The 22,759-nt window shown below is 45.4% G+C and overlaps 1 protein-coding gene across 1 annotated transcript in view; it reads left to right on the top strand.

Annotated features, from left to right (window-relative positions):
* LAMC2 (laminin subunit gamma 2) overlaps positions 1-22,759 on the top strand; it is a 56,054-nt gene that overhangs the window by 8,267 nt on the left and 25,028 nt on the right. The window contains exons 2-4 of the mRNA XM_072830949.1: positions 8,604-8,792; positions 17,008-17,143; positions 20,357-20,455. Coding sequence (XP_072687050.1) covers positions 8,604-8,792; positions 17,008-17,143; positions 20,357-20,455 — 424 coding nt within the window. The remainder of the gene's footprint in view (positions 1-8,603; positions 8,793-17,007; positions 17,144-20,356; positions 20,456-22,759) is intronic.

Raw genomic sequence — 22,759 nt, 5'->3', positions numbered from 1 at the left:
CCAGTTCTTTGATTCAGAGGAAGGGAATAATATTGAATAATATTCAATAGGACAAGTTTTAATTTTTAGTGTAATTGCTTTGAACAAACAATAGGGAAGATGGTGGTTGCTATGTTAGCTGAAATCGCCTCTCCCCACTATGATGTTTTTCCCTTTACAGAGCAAGAACTTGAAGAAGCAGAGGAAGTAAAGACATAAAATGAGGTATAAATGACATGAATGGGAGAGAGGTGAAGATGTCCCAGTGGGGAGTGTTACATGAAATTAGGTTGGAAAAGTAGGAAGTCTTTGTAGCAATGTTAAGGAATTCTGGTCTTTATCCTAAAAGTAAAGGAAAGGTGCTATAGAATTGTAAGCACAGATGTATTGTATTTTGGAAAAGTTTTGGACTGCTGGATGGAGGGAAGAGAAGTTGCAGGGAATTCAGTGAGAGAGTACTGTAAGGCGAGAAATGGTAGGGGTTTGCTCTAGGGGGGCTATTGTGGACATAGACTTGGATGGGCTTGAGCTGTTCAGGGAGTTATATCAGTAAAATTTGGTGTTGAATGTAATGTGGGCCAGTAAGAATGATGGAGAACCCATAGAGATAACTTCCAGCCTTATGGTTTGAAGGGATCAGCTATGAGTCTGATCTTAAACATGTTTTGTGTAGAGAGTTTGCAAGGCATCCGGTTGGAAATGTAAAGCAGATGGCTGGTCTGAGGTTGAGAATGAATTCTGGGCCAGGAGGTACTATGGCAACCCGGTCCACATCTTTCATGGTTATCCAAGCCCTTGGCGAGAGAGTTCCAGAGTGAGGCTGGAGCTGTGGAAGTTCAGGACTGAGCCCGGGGCACCCCCAACATGTAGAGTAAATGGAAGGCAAGCAGCCAGGAAGACTTGGGTGGGGGTGGGGATGGGGTGGGGGACCAGGTCAGGAGCCAAGGGGAGACCTGACATTACGGCCTCATAGCATCCAAGGGAAGGCAATTTCCAAAGGGAAGGAGAGGAAAACGTTTGGTGCCTCCGAGAGGGAACAAGGAGCACAAAATACTGGAAAGGAAACGCAGGGCGCCCACCTTCCCTCTAAAGAAGGCAGAGAATCGAGTCCAGCTCTGCATGAACTCACCCACTGGAGAGCCCGGGGAGCTCACTTTACAAACCGGCTGCGTGGAACGGAGTCAGCCTGAGCTCGCCGAGCAGCTACCGGGGGCGCGGGCGGGCTGGGGGTGAGGGCAGCCAGCACGCCCTGCCAGGTTCAAACACGACGCCCAGATTCCTAGCCCCTGAGATCGGTGCCAGCACAGTGCACGGCCCGTCGAGGCTGCCAGGCCCCTGCAGGCGGATCTCAGGTCTCAGGCCTGGGACCGACCTCATCCCAGGCCCCTCCGCTGGCCTTGCTCTGGCCTTGCTGTCCTTGGAGTCGGGCAGGCTCTGGGCTCGGGGACCACCAGCCCCAGCACCACCACCGGTGCGCAGGCGGTCTGGACATGTGGCTCCTCTGCTTGAGAGCGGCCTGAAAGTCTGAACTATCTGTCTAACTTAAACTATCACCTTCCTCTGCAATTCTTTCTGGTCCCATCTCACCATGCAATTTTTTTTGCAGGGGGGTTTAAAACAATAGCTTTTTAAATTTCTGCTCAGTGCCATATGTGCCGACAATGAAAATTTGGTGTATTGTATTGAGAAAATTTCAGATTGGGTCCCTGGACTCCTGGGAGAGTTCTGTGTGTTCAGGTGCTGTGTTTTGGCTTTTCTTAAGAGTCAGACTGCCTGCCTGCCTCCTATCCATCCATCCGTCTGTCCCAGTCCCATGCCCTATGTTAGGTATGGTGGGGATACGAACGTGGAAAATGCTATAGGGGAAGTAAGTCAGGTACACAAATAGCGAGGACACAAGACAGAAAGTGATAAATGCCAGGATGGAGGTGAGGATGGAGGCCTGTGGGCATTCAGAGGAGGGCGAAGCTGTGGAAGTGCCAGCAGCAGGGGCCCTACCCCACCTCATTTATGCTCTGGTCGCTGTGTGGATTTAGGGAGGGTGGGAGAAGGTAGTGCTCCTGGCAAAGGAAAGAGCAAGCCTTAGAGACCTGTGGTGGGAAGAGAAGGTGGTGCTTTCCAGAAGTCAAGCGAGGGTCTGTGCGTTGGAGTCCAGAGAGAGACAAAGAGGAATGAGAAAAAGTTGGAGAGGTCAGCAGAGCCAAATCTGCAGTTCTGAAAAGAGCTTGGATTTTTAAATTTGTTGTTACTTGTTAGAGCACTAAAAAGCATGGTGATCCCATAAATGGCACGGAGATGGAAATCAGATCACGTCGGTGAAAAGCAGAGCATGTTTTTAAGTTTAGAACAATAGAAAGAAGATCTGCTTATACACAAATGATCCCATGAATGCCAAGAGGTTAAAATTTCTCGTAATTGCTTGCGATGTTTCCTGTGGGAAATCTGAAATGGGGTCTCGATGAGGGGCCGCCACTGATGCTCATTATTCCAAGGCTTTGCCACAGTACAACCCTAGGAAGCATTTTCGGTTTCCTTTCATTCTCCTAAGGATGCAGCTTGGAAACAGCCTTTGCCCTGTGCTTCCTGCCTCAACCTGTTGGAGTGAGGGTGGGAGTGTTGTGAAGTGAGCCTGAGGGGTTCTGCACACCTCGCTCCATTGTTTGCAGAGGGCTGCCAGCTTCTCGGATCTGTGTCTGGGGGCACGTGGGTGGTGGTGGGTGGATCAGCCTGTGTCTGGCTGCCCGGCGGGCTTCTCTAAGAAGCACCTTGAGGGTCAGCGACTATGTGCTATTATAGTTATTATTATAATAAATACTTAGGTGCCAAAGTAGCAGCCACAGCATAGTCAGACACAAGAACCACCCACACTTTACTAGACTGAAAGAAATATGTGAAAATCTGAGTAAAACGACTTGGTTTCATATGTGTTGACACAGGGCTTGGTGGTCAGCTTGATGAATCTCATTCCTTTAGGTGGGGAGAGAGCCTTGGCTGACAGATACCAGGATTTTGGGGGGGGGGGGTGGACAGAGGGCACAGAGAGAGGACATGAGAGAAAAGCTCGCAGAGATGTCCCTAGCTTAGAAAAGTACAGTGCAAATGAATAGTCAAATAAGAGTAATGGACGGGACTTGGCACGTAGGACACTGAGATCAGTGAAAGAGGGAGAAAAAGGGACACCTGGGTGGCTCAGTGGTTGAGCATCTGCCTTTGGCTCAGGTCATGATCCCGGGGCCCTGGGATGGAGCCCTGCAACGGGCTCCCCACAGGGAGCCTGCTTCTCCCTCTGCCTATGTCTCTGCCTCTCTCTGTGCATCTCTCATGAATAAATAATATCTTAAAAATAAAAATTAAAAAGAATAGAAAAGAAGGAGGGAGAAAAAATTGCCTGCCTTGATTCTGACACCTTATAAGGCTTTGGGTCTGTTCAGGGTCCGAGAGTGACTTATTTCTCTTCTTCTTCTTTTTTTTTTTTTTTCCTGCAGTAATAAGTGAACACCAGTTCCCAGACTCACGTGAGGGTCCATGGTGAAATGAAGTAAATGTAGGTAGTGTGACGAACGTTTAAGAAAGCCCATTATATATTAAATGCATACATATTTAATATCTTACCTGACAAAATAAGACAATGGCATCTCCCTGTTTTGAAATCTTGCTGGCTTATGAAGTCCCAGGATCCAAACGCCCAGCACAGCCTCCCTGTCCAGTGTGAAGTGGTATTTATTAAATGAATGAAATAAATGCACATCTCCGTGACCAGGGACAAAAGAAAGAAGGAGAAAAGGAGTAAGAATCAGTAAAGCAAAATCTATCAGTGAGGTACTTTGGAGAGAAACATTTATCAGGAGGGGCAAAGAACATATGTATCAAAATGAGAGGAGAATAGTTTGATACATTTGTTAGGTAAATAATTCTTAATTTATAAGAAAAACATCACGTCTAGTAGATAAATGGACAAAGCTCATGAACTGACTGGCATCAAAATAGAACAAAAAGTAGTAAACCGGGGGCACCTGTCTGGCTCAGTTGGTAGAGCATGCGACCCTTGGTCTGGGGGTTGTGGTTCAGGCCCCGTGTTGGGTGTAGAGATTATTTTAAAAAATAATAAAATGCTTAAAAAGAATAGTAAACCAGCTTATGGCACTTTCAACCTTTCCTTCCTCTCTACTTCCCCCTTCCTCTTGCAACTTCCTATTTCTTTCCACTGCTTTATGTATTTCTCCTTAACAAACATCACTAATAATATTCTCTCTGTATTACTTATATTGTTTCTTTCCTTGCCCCCCAGCTCGCATGAAAATTCCACGAGGGCTAGGACATCTATTAGTTTTGTTTACCGCTATATGCCCAGTACCTGGAACGGTGCCTGGCACATACTAGATGCTCCATACATATTTGTTGAGTGAATGGACCCTTGTTAAACACTTCCCAGGCAACCCAGGAAATGTCCAAGATCCCTATCTTTATACTTCCATCACTTGTCTTTGTGTCAAGGTTCCCTGATGGAAACTAGACAACCTATTTATGAAATTTAGAAGAATAGCAAGTAGATTATAAAATAAAAATGAGAAAAAATTCTAAACATAAAATCGAACAAGGCTAAATATAAAAGAAGGAAAGTATAATAAACATTTTAAGAATGTCTTCCTGCTTGAAAATGTGGCCAAGGCTTAAATTTAGGTCTATTAACCAAAATAAATCATTGTATTATAAGTTACCAAGAAAGGCTGTTTTCTGGAGTAGGGGCATCTGTGGAGAAAAGCATCCTTTCAAGGAACAGGGAAGAGAGTGACTGCCACATATTAGTATTTGTATTAAGGCAGGTCCAGGCATGTGGGGACACACGGAGCCCTTTCAGTGGTAGAAACATAGCTAGAGGTTTCCTGAAGTTCAAGAGACTTTTCAATCATTTGTTCATTAAAAGACCATCAGATACCCGCTATGACCAGACCACTGTGTCATAGACTAAGGTTCCATTTCTTCTCTTTCTAAAGCATGGCATGTGTTTTCTGCCTGTTAGAAGAACAGAGTCAAGTGCAAAGACTTGCCCTTGGACACAGCTTTATTTCAAACAGAAATTTAAAAAAAATTTTTTTTGCCCACATTTAAAAATCAATAGATGTTGTATACAAAGCCAGATTTCTGTCTTTTTTAGAAACCTAAGTGGAAATGCTCACCACGGTGGGTGACATCCCCATGTGGCTACAGTGGGCTACTTCCCCTCTAACATTTCTAGCAGAGTCCCCACTGCTCCCTGTAGTCTCACTCCCGGCTTGGCAGTGCCCCTCACCAACCAGTATACCCAGGGTAGGGGTTAGGCACCAATCAGTCGCAGAATAAGAAGGACCAGGCTCAAGCTGTGGGAGGCCCATTTTATTAAGCCAATTGCCAGAATATTCTGGAATTTGAAATAAAAAGATTATGTTTTTACCACCTGGGGGCCCCCCCAGGAGTGAGAATGAGTAATAATTAGCTTTAGGGAAGTTAGTCTAAACTCAGGGGATGATTTGTGAGAGACTGTGTTTCAAATGCATCAGTGACAAAAGGGGTCATCCCATGCACAAGGAACAAACTTTCTGCCCTCCTTCTCTGGGTGTGAATGTTCTCGAGGCTCAACACTGAGCCAAGTGCAGTGCAGCTGAATGCTGAGCTCGGTGCAGCTTGGAAACCTCTAAGTCCTGCAGGTGAGGCTGGGGAGTGTCCCCATGCAGTTTGCAGGTAATGCAGACACAGGAGGCCAATACAGTCCTGGCCACAAGGCTCCACATCCCTCACTCTGGTCAGCACCACCCTGGGCTTTCGTGGACATTCAGGTGACGGAGGAGGGGGACTCGGTGGTGGCTGACCTCCACTGTGGAGCTGCTGGCTGGAGACCTCCCTTGCTGGCAGTGTGATACACCTCCTCAGAAGGCTGGGAATTTAAAGGAAAAACCCAGTATTTTTTTTTTCCAGAGTAGAGCCTGAAGAGAGAAAGGACAAAAGGAGAGACAAGTACTAAAAGCTAGATTATAAGCAGGTTGTCTATTTTTAAAATCCTGCTCTGAATAAATATTTCATGAGTTATCCTTATAAAGTGAACTTTTAGGGTCAAAAAGTCTGTTCTGAATAAGAAAGGCACAAAGTAAATCTCGTGATTGTTTTGCGATGGGCCTCAGAAGGCCGGCAGGGCAGGCAGGGCATTGGCACGCTGTGCGATCCAGCTGGGTAACCTCACAAGGGTCGTTGGCTGCTGGATTTAGCTCTCGTATGTGCCTAACGATGTACTCGGTGATTTCCCAGCACATGACAGCTGTGTGGCACATCTGTTCGGGATCCGAAAAATCAGTTACACAAGCGTTCATTGGGAAAGATTCGGCTTGGCACCAGCTCTGTGCAAAAGACCTGGGAGTCTGAACTGTGTGCAAACTTAATATGCTGTAAGTTTAATGAAATGTTAACTTGCATCCCCGGAATTACAATCTCCAGTTGTGTTGCAAGCTGAGCTGTCCAAACCACGCTTGGAGAACTGTGATAAATTCTGGCCATTTTAAGAAAGACGTTGGAAATTAGAGTATCTTTCTTGGAGGACAGTCAAGAAGAAATCTAGAAATCGTGACATGGGAAAGGTTGAAAGACCTGGGGGTGACAGGTCTCCAGCATAACCGGAAGGAAAGAAGGCCAAAGGGGCGATGCTGTAACTGTCTCCAGGGGGTCAAAGGCTCGGCTGCCACCATGGTTGTAAAGCAATGTCTAAAATAAAATAAGTAAATGGAGAAGAGAGTAGGTGTGTGTGTGTGTGTGTGTGTGTGTGTGTGTGTGTGTTCCAGGGAAGAATAAAAGCACATATTAAAAATTACAGGGAGGGAGGCAGATTTAAAACTCCAAATAATAATAACAATAATGTTAGATGTTGTGTATCTTGAATAATAATAATAATTACTATTATTATTATTATTATTTATAGCAACCAGTGCTGTCTGTGGAGGGACAGGATTTGAGCATGGTCAGCCCCTGCCTGTGTGAGGGATTTCTAGAAGGAATGCCGACACGCCCAGCGGTAACCAGACTCTTGCAAAGCAGGGGTAGAATGGGAAGGTGAGGGCTTTGTGGTTGGACAGACCTAGGAACAAATTATAGGGTTGCCATTTAGCTGTGTGACTTGAAGCAAGATAACCATTCCCGCCGAGCATGAGTTTCTTCATCCCGTCAGTGGGGGTAACAAAGCTCGTGTTGAAGTGCTACCCTGGGAAGTGACTGAGCTGATGTATGCCAAGTGCTAGAAACAGAGTGGGCTCTGGAGAGACGTTAGTTCACTTTCCCCAGATCAGACGGCCTCCAGAGTAGCAAGAAGAGTGGGTTGCGGGAAGCATGTGTGGTAAAGAAGTCGCTTAGGAAGCTCATCCAGTTGACCTCGTCACTTCTGTGCCTTCAGAGCCTGACACGTTGGCACATTTGTTGACTTTTTTTTCTTTTTCTTTTTCTTTTTAATCAGTGCTCTGGGTAAGTTGTGGCCCTAGGGGGTTCTAGAAACAGACTCTCACTGAGGCCACATGGCCAATGGAAGACAGTGTGCCTGGTGGAAAGAAAGTGGGTTTTGGCATCAGACGCAGGTTCCAACCCCAGCTTTCCGCTGGGTCTTATTACTTAACCTTTCTGAACAGCATTTTTCTCCTCTGAGGCAATGCCTATCTCCCTGTCTTGTGTGAGGGAAATAGCAGATGTGAAAGTTGTGATGCTCTTTTCTCAGTGGGATCTCTCAACAATGCAGGGAGGCAGGTGATCCTTCCATGTTTATAAGAGAAGAGATTCAGAGAGTTGGAGAGATTTGCCCAGGAAAATAGCAGAACTGGCATTTATTTGATCCAATTCTTTTAACCCCAAGGCTTATCGTCTTTCTCTTCTCAGCTGCGACTGAAATACTTTTGGCGTGACTGCCCTGTGCCCAGAACTATGCTGGGTGTTTCCACATATTACTTCACTGGCTTTTAGGTCCTCCCTGGAGATGTCACTGCATGAGTGTCTTCAGAACATCAATGGGGTGAACTTTCCTAGACTCTTGGGAAAGTTTATTCTTCATGGGGCTATGGTTCTCTTTGACAGCTGGCTTTGGGAGGGCCACCCAAGGCAGTGAGGGGTGGAGGAAGATACCAAGATACCTGTCTAGACACTCATGCCTTGACCATCACTTGGAAGGGATAGATGTTGTATATCTTGAAGAAATGACACCATCAGCTGTTAGACAGTTGTGCCAGAGTGCACATGCTGGCAGTCCTCACGTCTTCTTTAGCCCATAGACTTGTTCTATGGGGTTGCACAGGGTTTTAAAAATGAAGTCCTTGCAAATATTTAAATCAGGATTTTTTTACATAAAAATACATCATTTAAGATGGTGTCTCTTGAGGAATGGGACAGTTGGGCCACCCTGAACTCATGTTCTCCCTGACGGCACCCCCAGCCTCAATGGACCCCTGGCTTTCTTTAGGTCGGGCAAGGACTCTCACAATCCTCATTTGGCCCATTTCATCCTTACCTTACTCAAAGTCTGGCATTAATATTTAGTACCCCGAGTATAATTTATATTAATAACAATAATATTGTCTCTGAGCTTTTTACTAGTGATGTCTTTTTTCCCCCCCGACCCCCAGTGTGTGATTGCAATGGGAAGTCCAGGCAGTGTGTCTTCGATCAGGAGCTTCACAGACAAACAGGAAATGGATTCCGCTGTCTCAACTGCAACGACAACACAGATGGCCCTCGCTGTGAGCACTGCAAGGACGGGTTCTACCGACAGAGGGAGAGGGATCGCTGCTTGCCCTGCAACTGTCACACCAAAGGTAGTATGCGATGACAAGGCTGCACCAAGAGGGTAGTTGGCGAAGTGAGACAAGTCAGACTGAGGACAAATACCATATCATTTCACATATAAGTGGAACCAAAAAAAAAAAAAAAAACCCGACCCACAAATGAATAAACAAACAAAAAGCAGAATCAGGGGTGCTTGGCTGGCTCTGTCAGAAAAGCATGTAACTATTGATCTCAGGGTCATGAGTTTGAGCCCCATGTTGGGTGTGGAGATCACTTAAATAAATAAATAAATAAATAAATAAATAAATAAACTTAAAAAAAAAGCAGAATCAGACCTCTAAATACAGAGAACAAACTGACCCTTGCCCGAAAGGAGGGGCATTGTGGGATGATGGGTAACATGGACGAAGGGGAGTGGGAGGTACAGGCTTCTAGTTATGGAGTGGGTAAATCACCAAGATGAAAGGTACAACATGAGAAATATAGTCAGTGATACTGTGATAGCCGTAAGGTGACAGATGGCAGCTACGCTTGTGGTGAGCTCAGTATAGCCTATAGAGATGTGCAGTCGCTATGTTGTACCCTTGAAACTAATGTGTCAACTATACTAAAACAGGAAAAGTAGCAGGGAAAAAAGGCAATGAAAGAGGGAGAGGGAGAGGGGAGGGAGGGAGGAAGGGAGAAGCCAGCAGGCTAAGAGAGTGGTTGGTGGTTCAACATCTAGAGTAACTGGAAACCTATGAGACACTGGTACTGGTAGTGTCTTACCAAGTTCAGTGTGAAAGGAAACATGTTTTTCTTAAGTCTGGGTCATAGGAACCAGCTGGAGTAAGGACACGTTGGCTTGAATTCTAGTTGCAAGGGGTGCATGATTACTTTTCCTGAGATGACAATTTGACCCAGGGACAAAGGAAGCTTGTGAGCTTCCAGCGACACTTCTCCAATATCCACAGCTATGCCTTTGACCAACCTTTCAAAAAATAAGGGATAGAAAGATCTGTTTCTGGTGCTATGCTCGGTGCCGTCAATATAAAGTATTCTAGTCCAAGAGACAGCCCAGTTAATAGATTAAAATCTTTCACAGGGTTATTAATAAGAAAAAATAAAATCAATAAATAGGAAGCACCTACCAGGATGACTGGTTGATACCGGGGCTCTCTTTTTTTGTTTTATTTTTGTGTTTTAAAATATGTCACCCAGTACTATGTTCACACAACCATGGAGTTCTTACATGCACATGGAATTCTTACACAAACACAACCATTGTGCTATATTCATCATGGACGGTAAAGACAAGTTAGTACATATAAAGAGGGAGAGACAGTAGTTGTTAATAAGTTGAGTTGTTGTTTTTTTTAATTACCTTATTTGTGTATGATCTTTCTTTGCGGTATGTTTCTTCTCTTTGTTAGAAAGTGTTTAATAGGGCAGCCCAGGTGGCTCAGCAGTTTAGTGCCACCTTCGGCCCAGGGCATGATCCTGGAGTCCCGGGATCGAGTCCCACGTTGGGTTCCCTGCATGGAACCTGCTTCTCCCTCTGCCTGTGTCTCTGCCTCTCTCTCTCTCTCTCTCTGTCTCTGTCTCTCATGAATAAATAAATAAAAATCTTTAAAAAAAAGTGTTTAATAATGTAGTATGATAAATGTTAATCCACTTAAAGAGTATAGCCGATGTGCATGGCAATGACTCAGTGTAGCTCCATGGAACCAATTCATAGCAGCAGCTGAAAGAATCTAAAAATGGGCAGCTTTGGTCCAGCCGTGAGTTGCTGGTAGAGTGTGTTACAGAGCCTTATAGAAAACTGGGGTGACCCCATGGTGATGTTAGATCCAAATCGCAGCAAGCACTTCCAAATTCACCAGTTGCTGTTACAGTGCGGTTTGAGTCAGATTTGTTCAGCTTTATGGCATAGAGTCGGCATCCAGAATCTTGGACTTAGCAGCTGTCCCTGTGAATTAAAGAACTTCATAAAGGAAAATTAAAAGGAAAATTATTCCATGTTAGTGGGCTTTCAATTCTTCTGGAGAGCCCGTATCCCTTTAGGTTACGCAGCTTCGTTGAGTCACCGGAGTTGGGTCATCCCAGCCAAATGATCAGTGAGAATGTAATTAGAAGTGTAATTGGCTTAGCTAGAAAGCTTGGCCTGGAGACAAGGTTATTAGTCTTAGACAAAGAGCGGCTGCTTAGCAGAGGGATGGTAATGAAGGATTTGCCACACGGTCTCTTCTTTTTCACTGTGAGTCCATCGCTCACCCGGCTTTTTCTTTTCCTTTGGGCAATAGACATCCCGGGCTCATTGTGAACATCATGGTAAGAGGTGGTGGAGCCAGCGATGATTTCTAGCTTATATGAGAGCTAACCTGCATTACTCGCTTGCTCTGTGCCAGGCACTTTTCTAGATGCTTTCATCCAGTAATTAATCTTCGCAAATAACCATATGAAGCAGGTGCTATTATTTTCATTTTACAAGTGAGGTAGCAGAGGCTGAGAGAGGAAGATGAAGGAACCCATCGAAGCCTGTGGAACTCTGTGTCATAGAAGGTGCCAGCTGACATCCAAGGTGTGCTGACATCCAAGACCACAACGTAGAGACTAGTGGTGGGTTTGGGAGCCAGACAGCCTAGGTTGAGTCCTTGGCACCTCCACTATTGCTGTGTCACTCTGGGCACGTCGCTTCACCTCTTGCTGCCCCAGGGCCCCCATCTGTAAGAGCGTGTGAGGATCACATGATGTTTGTGAAGCATATGGTAGACAACTCAGTAAATTGCAGTTGATGCAGTTGTTTTGATTATTAGGACAGAGATCAGTGTCGCAATTTCCTGGAACACCAGCTTTTTAAAAAATCACATTCCAGTTTAGGAGGAAGCCTGTAGAGGCCACATCTTTGGTCTAAAACTATGTATTAACATTTTATTTTGTTATTAATATCCTGAAATTGGCAGTGGCTTTTTCAAATATTTTCTAAAAAGCAGGGAAACTGAGCCCGAGAGGAGTGGATGAATGGGCTCCAGTCTTCCAACGAGCACTTGCAAGGGCTAAAGTTGTAATCCAGGGTTCTGTTGGAGAACTGTTCCCTCTTATTCTCTCTACCTGAAAGACAAAAGCATCAGAGTGGTGTCCTTTTAGCCCCAATTGCAGAAAGTTAGATGTCCAAGAAAAACTTTATGGATATTATTTCCGAAGATCTGGATAATGCTTTATATTTTTCCAGAATATATCCATATATTATGCCTTCTTCAGTACTCAGAACAACTTGACAACCTGTATGTGTTAGCACACTCCACCGCATTCTAGAGACAAAGAAAGTGAAGCTCCAGAGCTTGAGCTGCCAGGCTGAGTGGCATGTTACTGACAGAGACTGTCCCTACCCTGTGCCATCTCCCACTACACGCTGGCTGCCCAGATTACTAGCCCAGTGGCACACATTTAATTCCCTGTGTGATTTCTGTCTCACAGTCAGCCAGAAGATATTTGTCACTTCCGAGGGAATTTATTGTATATTCAATCTCAAATGCAGAAGAACACACCTTACCAAAAAACGCAATCAGTCCATGTATGGTGAATGACGCCAACAGCATTAATAATCCCCAGAGCGGTCACAGATTTGGGATTTCACATCCATTTCTCTCATTTCTCATCCATTTCTTCTCAAATAAAGCTTATTTTTAGGTGATGACCTTGTGGGTTCAGTGACAGGGCTATCTTCACCTCTTGCATAAACCCTGAGAACCTTTTACAAATACTTTGAAATTCTCTGTGTGTACATGTGTGGTTTTTCCTCTCATGACACCTAAATTCCTGAAACCTGTCTCGACATCCACGATATTGGACCTGTTCTCTTAATTTTATTATTATTTTTTACACAGCTGTGACCCTGATAGTGAATTACTCAGACTACAACATTTAGATTATTACTTAAAATGTTCTTAGATAATAATTTATTGCTATTAAATGTAATCATAAAAATAATAATAATGTTTCTTTAAAGTACAAGTATAGGTATATATTTAAAAGGTTCCCAAAAGGACATACCCTCTTTTTGTTTAATATTTATTTATTTATTTATTTATTTATTTATTTATTTATAGATTTTATTTACTTATTTATTTGAGAGAGAGGGTGCATGTGTAAGGGGGGGGCAAAGGAGGAGGGAGAGGGAGACAAGCAGACGTTGTGCTGAGTGTAGAGCCTGATGCGACGCTCGGTCTCACAACCCTGAGATCATGACTGAGCCGAAACTAAGAATCTTGGACACTTAACCGACCAAGCCACCCAGATGCTCCTCATTTTTCAGTGGTACTCATTTTAGAATACCTTTCTGAGCCCTCAGAGTGCACAGACTGTATCTATATAAGCCCTAAAAGAGCTTCTTGGGTCACAAAACCGAAATTGGAAGCTGTTTTTTTAATTCTTTCAACCCAGTTGTACACAGTCCCTAAGAGGAGCTCGTGACGTAGGATTTGGACCACGTGTTTGTATTTTAATGAAATACTTTGAAAACCCAGTGCTGTTATTCTGGAAGTTTTGGAATGTGAAATAAAGTGGTCACGCTCACAGTAAGGACCTGTGGACGTCTCCATGTTAACTTTGCAAGGTTTGAAGGAGGCCCAGAGGTAGCAGTGTAAACTACATTCTTTGAACGCCCATGACGTATGGGACACTGAACGAGGCACTTTATATATTTTAGTCCAAAGTCTTGCAACAGCTCCACAAGGCATAGGTTGTTAGTCTCACGTAAAAGAACTGATGAGGAAGCAGTTTGCCCAAGGACACACAGCTAAGTGGCAGAGCTGGTTTTGAAGGGAGATTTGCTGTATTTCAAAGTCTGGGTTCTTTGACCCCCCCCACCCCCAGATCTTAGAGCAGGATTCTCTAGATAATGTCCTGTAGAACACAGTGTTCCTCAAGATAATAATAGATGTGGTCTGTAAGAATGTCAAAGAATGTTTGGAAACACTGGCATTAAAAGTTAAACAAGCTTCATGCCTGCTGAAGGTAGTATTATGTCATAAATCTCTGAAAGATCAAGTGTGCACCATTTCCCAAACTCGTCTCAATACTGAATGCCTATTTTCATGAGATGATTATTAATTTCTCTCAGAAGGGTGTTTTGCACAGTAACTATTTTGGGCTATGTGGGCCAAATCCAAAGCAAAGTGCAATATTTTCCATTTTATAAGAATAATTCATTTCTGAGAAACCTGTAGGGAGAATTTTCTTAAGTTGAAGGCATAATTTCCATTAGTTGGAATGGGGGAAAATGGGTTTCTGAGTCCTGGATCGACACTCATTTGTGTTAAAAACAAAACAAAAAACCCAAAACCCCCAAATTGTATTAAAGAGAGTTATCTTCTGTTGAATGTTACTTATCAGAGCATAATTCAGAACTAAACTCTCCTTCTTGGCTCTGTTGGCTGACTGCTTGTAGGGCAGGAGCATGGTGGTCTGTGCATGTCAGCCTGGGGAGCCTCTCTTCAAGCTTATCTTATCAAATATTCTATTGACTTAGGTCCTGAGACTCCCACCCTCCTCCTCCCTTGACTCTCAGAACTCTGCTCCCTTAGCTTCCACTGTCCCGAGAGTTCTTTCTGCTTTGATTACGAAAGGCCCCTTAATTAATGGCATTCGGTTTTTGTCCAAGGCCACTCCCCTCCTCTCTCTATCTGCTCCTGGAATGATCTTAGCACCTGCTATTGCTTCCTACTTGGCCTGTGTGCTGAAGGCTCCTAGATCTTCACCCCCCACCTCTTTCTTGAGTTCCAGGTGAACATTTCTACCCTAATATGCCCCCTTGAAACTCAAGTTCACAATGTCCAAAACTAAACTCACTATCTTCCCTTGATGCTTCAACCTGAGATCCTGCTCCTTCTCTTTGGTAAATAACCTCACATTGCATCTGGTTGTGCACATTGGGGCCTTGGAGTCATCATGTGATTCCCACCTTCTCCCTCATCTATTTCTCAAGAGGGGAAGTCTGTTCATTCTGCATCCATGTGGCTCTCTCAGTGATTCTCTTCTCCTCTTCTTGTCCCAACGCCTCCAGTCCAGGTCATCTGGTCACAGGAGGACTCCTTTTCCCAGGAATGGTGTTTCCTTCCCTAAGGCATCCTGCAGATTGTGCTAGAGATGCCTTAGAAAGGCATCTTTCTGAACTGCACATCTGTAGTTCCTGAACCTCTGATACTTCCCTGTCATCTACAAATGGATCTGTTATTCTTCTATCAGCTCCTAATTCACTAGTAGATAGCACTTCCTAATATATATAAAGGCCTAACTCAGTGTCTCATACAGGTGCTTAAGAAGTGTAGTTTATGCCATTGTCACTGAGGGCCCCTCAAGCCTTGCAAAGTTGACATGGCATCTTTCACGGGCACTGCAAATGTCGCTAATGTATTTTATGTTCCACGTGTGGCACAAAAGCCTTTATATCAGCACAGACCCAATATCTTTATTGATTTGAATCGTGTCTGTTAGTGAATCAAAAATTTACAGAGTAATTGATTAGAAAGAAAGGAGCAACTGGTTCCTGTTCTGTTGGCCTTATAGATTATGGGTAGCCTGGTTATCACAGTGAGTTGAGCTACCTGGATTATTTTTAAATTCTGCTAGCACAGGGAAATTGTAAAGTAGGTGAGGTACACCTCCCACCACCTTCCTGCTCATCTTTTGCTAGCCCCAGACTCTTTCACAATAGCTCTGACCTCTTTCTTGGCATATGTGCCTTTACCCAACAGATTTCTGGGCATCCTTGTTGCGTTGGGTTGTGCACTGGGCCCTGGGGATACAGCAGGGAACATAAGCTGAGGTCATCCTGAGTAAGCAGGACTGCAATAGCAGTGGGATGGATATTTTAGATTTGGGAGTCAGAAGATTTCCCTAGAGAAGTAGTATTAAATCAGGACCTGGCAGTTGAGGATTGGCAATGAAGGGGAAGTTTTGGGACAGGAGCCTTCCAGGCTGGGGGAGGAGCAAGTACGGATGCCCGGAGGAGAGAAGCAGTCTGGTACATTCTACACATGGGGTGGGGGGAAGCTGGGAGCTGGAACTTAGTGAAGGAGCATAGAGGATGTGGCTGGAGAGGTTGAGACTTGTGGGCCATGATACAGAGTTTACATTTTCTTCTGCTTATCTGGGGAGCCACCAGAGAACTAAACAGCTGACTAATGTGATCTGAATTCCATTTTTAAAGGAGCACAGAAGGAGGGAAGAAGGGAGGGGAGAGAGTGGGAGGCCAGGGGAGAGGACAGACTTGAACTGAGGTGGGGGAGGGGAGGGGAGGGGAGGGGGGGAGGGGAGGGGAGGGGAGGCAGTGAAATGGAGAAGGGGCCGAGGTCTGGAGTGGCACATTGCTCTGCTGAGCACTTCTTGTCTCTCATCAACTCGCAGTCTGAGAGGGCCTACTAACAAGTAAGAGTGTGTCTATACAAAATTAATCACAGAATAAGTGCTCTATGCACTAAACCCAGTGAGATGAACAGGGAAGGGGTGATGCCCCAAGGATGAGAATTTCTACACTCCAGGTAGGTAGAGATATTTCTGGTTAGGAGGCCTCTTTTTAAAAAGATTTTATTTATTTATTTGAGAGAGAGAGAGAGCAGGAGCAGGGGGAGGAGCATAGGGAGAGAGAGAGAAGCAGACCTGTTGAGCAGGGAGCCAGACCTGGGGCTTGATCCCAGGACCCCAGGATCATGACCTGAGCTGAAGGCAGCCACTTACCTGACTGAGCCACCCAGGGACCCCATAAGAGTCCTCTTCATAATAAAAAACAATAATAATAATAATAATAAATAATACAAGCACTGACCCTTAAAAGATGGCTTTTGCTTGCCAGAAATAAGGGAACATGTTGCTCACTTTCTCATATTAACTCTCTTGGAGGAGGCTGATGTGCTCACTCACAGATTTTTCCTCTTCTTGAGATCTCAAGAATCCAACAAACTTCTTTTAAAAAGCAGTGGCTTACACAGTACTTAATGTTCAAATCAGAGCAGATCCATAAGTAAAAAATGCTTTCAGGAGTAATTTCCATTTCTTTGCCAGAAGAAGCCATCGTTGGCTGTGAGAACTTGCCCCAGTGGGTGGATATATACTCAGACGATGTGAAAGAATTTCGAGAGGCAGCAGGTGGCTGTTATCACTCAGGATTCATTGAGCTCCCATGGGGTGACAGTTGTTTCCTAATGCCCTATAAACTAAATATTTCCTTTTCTTCTTTCCTTTTCCCTACCTCGTCGTGGGTTACAGGTTCTCTTAGCGCCCGATGTGACAACTCTGGACGGTGCAGCTGTAAGCCAGGGGTAACAGGAGACAGGTGCGACCGCTGCCTGCCAGGCTTCCACACGCTCACCGATGCCGGCTGCACCCAAGACCAAAGGCTACTGTAAGCACTGCACCCATCACTGCAGCTTCTGCTATGAGGGGTGACAATGACATTAACATCATGGCCACTTATGTTACTGAGCAATGACTGTGTGCCAAGCGCTGTTTGAGGACTTCACATGGGTTATGCCATTTAATCCTTTACAGTAAGCCTCAGAGGCCGGGATTAGCCTTGCACTCAGGTTGAAGACAAGAAGTGTACACCCGGGGGGTTGAGTTTCCCCAATATTACTGCTGAGCGTGGACCTAATAATATTCAGGCTCAGAGTTTTGGCTCTGAGACCCCAATGATTGTCCCCTTTTAGATGAACGAGGATGGAGGTAGAGTCCTTCAGGTTCTTTCCTGGGACCCATTTTGACCCACATGAATTTGGACTGGAAAAATTTTTCTGCACAGATTTATTCCCCTTTAGTTTGAAGCATTCTCTTTCCGTCCTCTTATTTTTTCCCAGAAGAGGGATGCCTGGGTGGCTCAGTCAGTTAAATGTCTGGCTCTTGATTTCAGCTCAGGTCATGATCTCAGGGTTGTGAGATCAAGCCCAGAGCTTGATGTAGAGCCTGCTTGAGATCCTCTCTCTCCCTCTGCCCCTCCCCCTGCTCCTGCACGTGCTCTCTCTCTCTCTCAAAAAAAACTTTCCTGGAAGAAGATGGAGCATATATTGATATATTGTAAATGCCATAAGCAATCACAGGGATACAGAGCTGACAGGTACTGGGATAGCCTAGGGGAAGGGAGCTGGGTGGGGAAGCTGTTAGCTAGAAGGTGCCCCTTTGTCCTCCGTGCCGGCGCTGGCCTGGCTGCCACTGTCCCATTCTCTCACCCTTGGGCCTCTGCCCAGCCTGCACTCTTCCAGGCTTCCCTGCTGCCTTGAAGACTGTCTTCAGAGGCCCTTCCATCTGACCAGTGCCCCTCTGGAAATGCTTCTAAAACATGAAGTAGATCATATCACATCTCTGCTGGCAGCCCTCCAGTAGCGCCCTGTCCTACTCAGAGAGAGAATTCTTCTGCAGGCCCATAGGCCCTTCAAGATACTCCACCCTTTACACACCCAGCGGTGGACTCCTGCTGCATCCTCACCGCCTTTCCCCACCGCCCCCCGCCCCCCCCTCCCCTGCCCTCAGCCCCACCAGCCTGTCTTCTCTTCCTCAAAGGATCCAAGCCAAGTAACCTCCTCAGTCCTGGCCTCCAGCACTCCCACTTCCTACAGGGCTGCAGAGAGCTTCACAGGCTCCACCCCCACCTCCTCCACTCCTCACAGACACCTTCTCTGACCAGTCCCCAGCCCTCTGAGTTCTGACTGATGTTATTTCATATCTTGTTTCCTGTATGTATTTGTGTGTCTGTCCCTCTCACCAGAACAGAAGTTCTGTGTTGGCTCTATCTTGTTCATGACTGCATCCCCAGTGCCCAGAGCGGGAAGGGGGACACAGACAGTGGCGCTGCCTGGCTCCAGCTGGCCTTATGCTTCACTGCCATTATTGTTCATGTTTCTGCCCTGCCTGGAGACTCCTAGAGACCAGGCTCCTATTTCTTAGTGTTCTGGGTGCCTAGCAACCAGTAGATGGTGTGCCTAATGTTTGTCAAAGGGTCCAGATAAGTCGTGGGGGGTGCAGTGGCTAGGACAGGAGAAGACCCTCAAGTGAAAGACGAGGACAGGGAGCCTGACAGGACGTGGGCTCTGATTGGATGGGAAATGTAAGAGGGAAAAGAAGGGGGTCATCCAGGTTTGGGTAGGATTTGGATGGGATCAAAGGGCAGTCGGAGGAGGAGCAGACAGTAGGGAAGTTATAGGAGATTTGGTTTTCGATCCGTGAGATAGATGCATATGACTGTGTGCCCATCTGAGTGATACTAGTCATTAGCCAGAGTCCTAAGCGATTGTGCCAAAATTAAATAATGGAAACACTGATTGATTCCTTCATTGAGAAGGTCTTGCAATTAAAAAAACAAAACAAAACAAAACAGCCCAAATCAGCAATTCCACTCCTAGGAATACACTCAAGAAATATGAAAACATATACATCTGCATAGAAACTTGCACACAAATGCACGTAGCAGCATTATTCACAATAGTTAAAAAGTGGAAACAACCCAGACGGCCATATGTTATTGAATGGAGAAGCAAAATGTCATCTATACATATGATAGAATTTGATTCAGCCATAAAAAAGTGAATTATTGATACATGGATGAAGTATAACATGGGTGAACCTTGAAAACATAGTAAGTGAAAGAAGCCAAACACCAAAGGCCACGGATTGTATGATTCCCTTTACAGAATATGTTCACAATGAGTAGGTCCATAGACACAGCAAGTAGATTAGCAGTTGCCTAGGGCTGGGAAAAGAAAGGAAGGGTGATTGCTAGGGGCACAGGGTTTCTTTCTGGAATGATGAAGATGTTCTCAAATTGATTGGGATGGTTGAGCATCTACTAAACTCTTACCAAATTCTACTTTGGTTGAATCTACTAAATTTTATTTAGAATTCTATTTAGTAGAATCTACTAAATTCTACTACTCTTAGAATCTACTAAAAACCATCAAATTGTACGTTTTAAATGAGTGAATTGTGTCTTTTTTATTTTTTTAAGATTTTATTTATTTGTTTGAGAGAAAGAGCGAGAGAGAACATGAGTGCTCTGGTGGGGAGCAGAAGGAGAAGCAGACTCCCCACTGAGCAGGGAGCCTGGGGCTGGGCTCAATCCCAGGACATTGAGATCATGACCTGAGCCACCCAGGCGCCCCTGAATTGTGTCTTGATAGAAGTGTTACCAAAAGAAATAACTCAATAAACTAAAATAGCAAGTAGATGAAATCAGTCATGATGAGAGCAGCCATCACTGAATTATACAATATAGAAGCAAATGATAAATTAAACAAAAAGGCAATTGAGCCAAATAGTCAACCAAACTAAACCAAACCCAACTGAACCGTTCAGTGATGGATCTGGTTCACATCCTGGCACAGACCTCTCCTCTCCTTAGGGGTGGGAGCAAACCGTTCTTGGACCAGCTGCCGCCCCTCACAGTAGTGTGAGCCTAGACAAGGGCGCCCTTCAAGGGTCTGGGACAAGAACAGCTGAGAGAGGCCTCAGGGAAGATGAAGGCTTTGCTCAAGTTGGTGACTTTTGCTTATGAGCGCTTGATTTTTATGTGGCTAGCTGAAAAGCATTTGGAAACACATCCCTAATTTTCTTTTTCTTCTTTTCCCAGAGACCCCAAGTGTGACTGTGACCCAGCTGGCATCTCGGGGCCCTGTGACGAGGGCCGCTGTGTCTGCAAGCCAGCTGTCACCGGCGAGCGCTGTGACAGGTCTGTGTGCACCGTGGCCCTTGCAGACACAGCAGGGAGAGTCTCTTGGCAACTAGCACGAGAATGCATCCTCTGAGTGCTGTCATGGAGAAGGGGCACTTAATAAACGTGATGACCTCTGTCCTCAAAAACTTGGCTTTTCAAAAAGTGCAGCTGAGCCCCCAGATCTCCCTGGACTCCATGCTTCTGCCGTGAGCCCCCTCTCTTTGTTTACAAGGGCGGCAGAGGCACAGGGCCCCAGAGGTCCCGTTGCCAGCTAACTTGGAATTCCAGGTGCTCCCATATAAGGTGGCATGCAATAATGAGGTCACGTGACTCAGCCTGGTCTCAGAAAAGGCCTGGCCTAATTAAGCATGTTGAGAAAATGCTAGTAAGAGGAACTATCTCAGGGTATGGCCATATATAACCATCATGTGCAGCAAAGGAACCGCCCAGGGTTGGGACGGTGGTTACATGCACACACATGACCCAGGAGAAGATGAAGAGCCCGTTGGGCCCCAAGCCATGTTGGGGCAGGTGGCGCAGTAAACAGTGATCCACCCTCAGTGCAGCTTGCAGGACATTCCTTGAGGACAAATAGCTCAGACTTAAAACTCTCCCCTCCTCTACAACTGCTATGAGGCTAGCGCTGTGAGGCTGGCCCCAGGTAAAAAGCTTTCTCCTTGTTTCCTTAAAAGTAAGAAAGCAGTTCTTTGGCATCTCCACGATCACTTATACCTGGGCAGAAAAATACCAGATACATTCCCACCTGGTGTTTCTAGGGGGCTCTTTGCGCTGCGGCGGAGGGAGGGAAACACAGCTTCAGGGTGAAAAGAGGAGTCACTTTTTAAAAAGGTTTTTCATTTCAGAATGTCACATGGAAACAGAAAACCACATAAAACAAATGTTGTCAGCACCACCAATTCTAAGAAATAGACCTTGAGTAAAAAGATGCCATCCCAACGACAGCACTCTCCCTTCTTTCTAGAAGTGTCTACTCTTCTGACCTCTGTGTTATCATTTCCTTACTGTTCTTCATAATTTATTACCCAGGTACATCCCTCAACACTGTCGTTGAGTTTTGCCTGATTTCCCTCAGTTCCTTCCCATCCCTTCCTTTTTTATTCCCTCCCCTCCCGTCCTCTGCCTCTCCCCTCCCCTCCCTTCCTTCCTTGCATTTTAATCCCTTTTCATCTGCAGGTTTCCTCCAAAGAAACCATAATGATTTTTTTGAAGCCCTTGCTCTGTAGAGAAAAAAAACCCAAAACAATGCTTATTTATTTACAGCTGTTCTCTGAAGCATTGACTGTTCACAGTTAGCCTGCTTTTCTTTGATTTTGCACAATAAACAGATTCCTGTCATTAGGGTCCAGTGGATCAGACCACATGGCTTAGAGGCAGATGTACCTGGTTTGAAAATCTTGCCTCAGCCACTTACCAACTCTGTGACCTTGAACAAGTTTCTTAACCTCTCTGGCCTGGGTGTCTTCACCTAAGAAAATTGGAAATTGGGAGCCTGGGTGGCTCAATGGGTTAAGCATCCAACTCTTGATTTTGGCTCAGGTCATGATCTTGGAGTCGTGAGATTGAGCCCCGCATCGGGCTCTGTGCTGGGCGTGGAACCTGCTTAAGCTTCTCTCTCCCTCTCCTCTGCCCTACCCCCTGCTCACACACATACTCTCTCATTCTCTAAAATGAACAATTTTTTTAAAAAGAGAAAATGAGAAATAACAATTCCTATCTCATAGGGTTGTATCAAGGATTAAATTGGTACATACCGAAAGTGCCTGGCACAACATACCCACTAAATAATGATCATTGAAACTATTATTATTTCATGAAGAAGGATGTAATTAACTTGAATGGAGAAAAACAAGCCTGCCCCAGATTTTCCTTCTTCTCTGTGACCCCCAACATCTGCCACTTGCTTGGTAGCTGGGCTCCTCAGAGAGGCCACTGGTGGGCGGGATGCCAGCCTGCATTTTGCTTTTGTAGGGAGCCTGCAGCCATCCTTCTTTGTCATGTCCCCACCTGCCCCTTTCCCCATGGGCCCAAGGAGGGTTATGAGGGGCAGGGATGGTGGGCAGCAGCTAGTGCTTGTGCAAGTCAGTAGGGCTGAGTAGGTGCTGGGACTGGGGCATCTGCCTTTCCTTTCCTGGCCCAGCCTCCCACTCTTTTGCCTCCAGTAAATATTTGCTCTAAGACAGGGCCAGCTCTACATCCCCCATCCCAACTCGTCTTGACCCGTTCAAGTGACCTCCACTCAATCCCTCACCAAGGATGGGAAAATCACTAAGTTCCCAGACCACCACGCTAAATGTCATT

The sequence above is a fragment of the Canis lupus genome, chromosome 6 (assembly GCF_048164855.1).
Source record: "Canis lupus baileyi chromosome 6, mCanLup2.hap1, whole genome shotgun sequence".
Classification (NCBI taxonomy): Eukaryota; Metazoa; Chordata; class Mammalia; order Carnivora; family Canidae; genus Canis; species Canis lupus.
The sequence above is the reverse complement of the archived record's forward strand: the minus strand, read 5'-3'. Positions and strand labels throughout refer to the sequence as shown.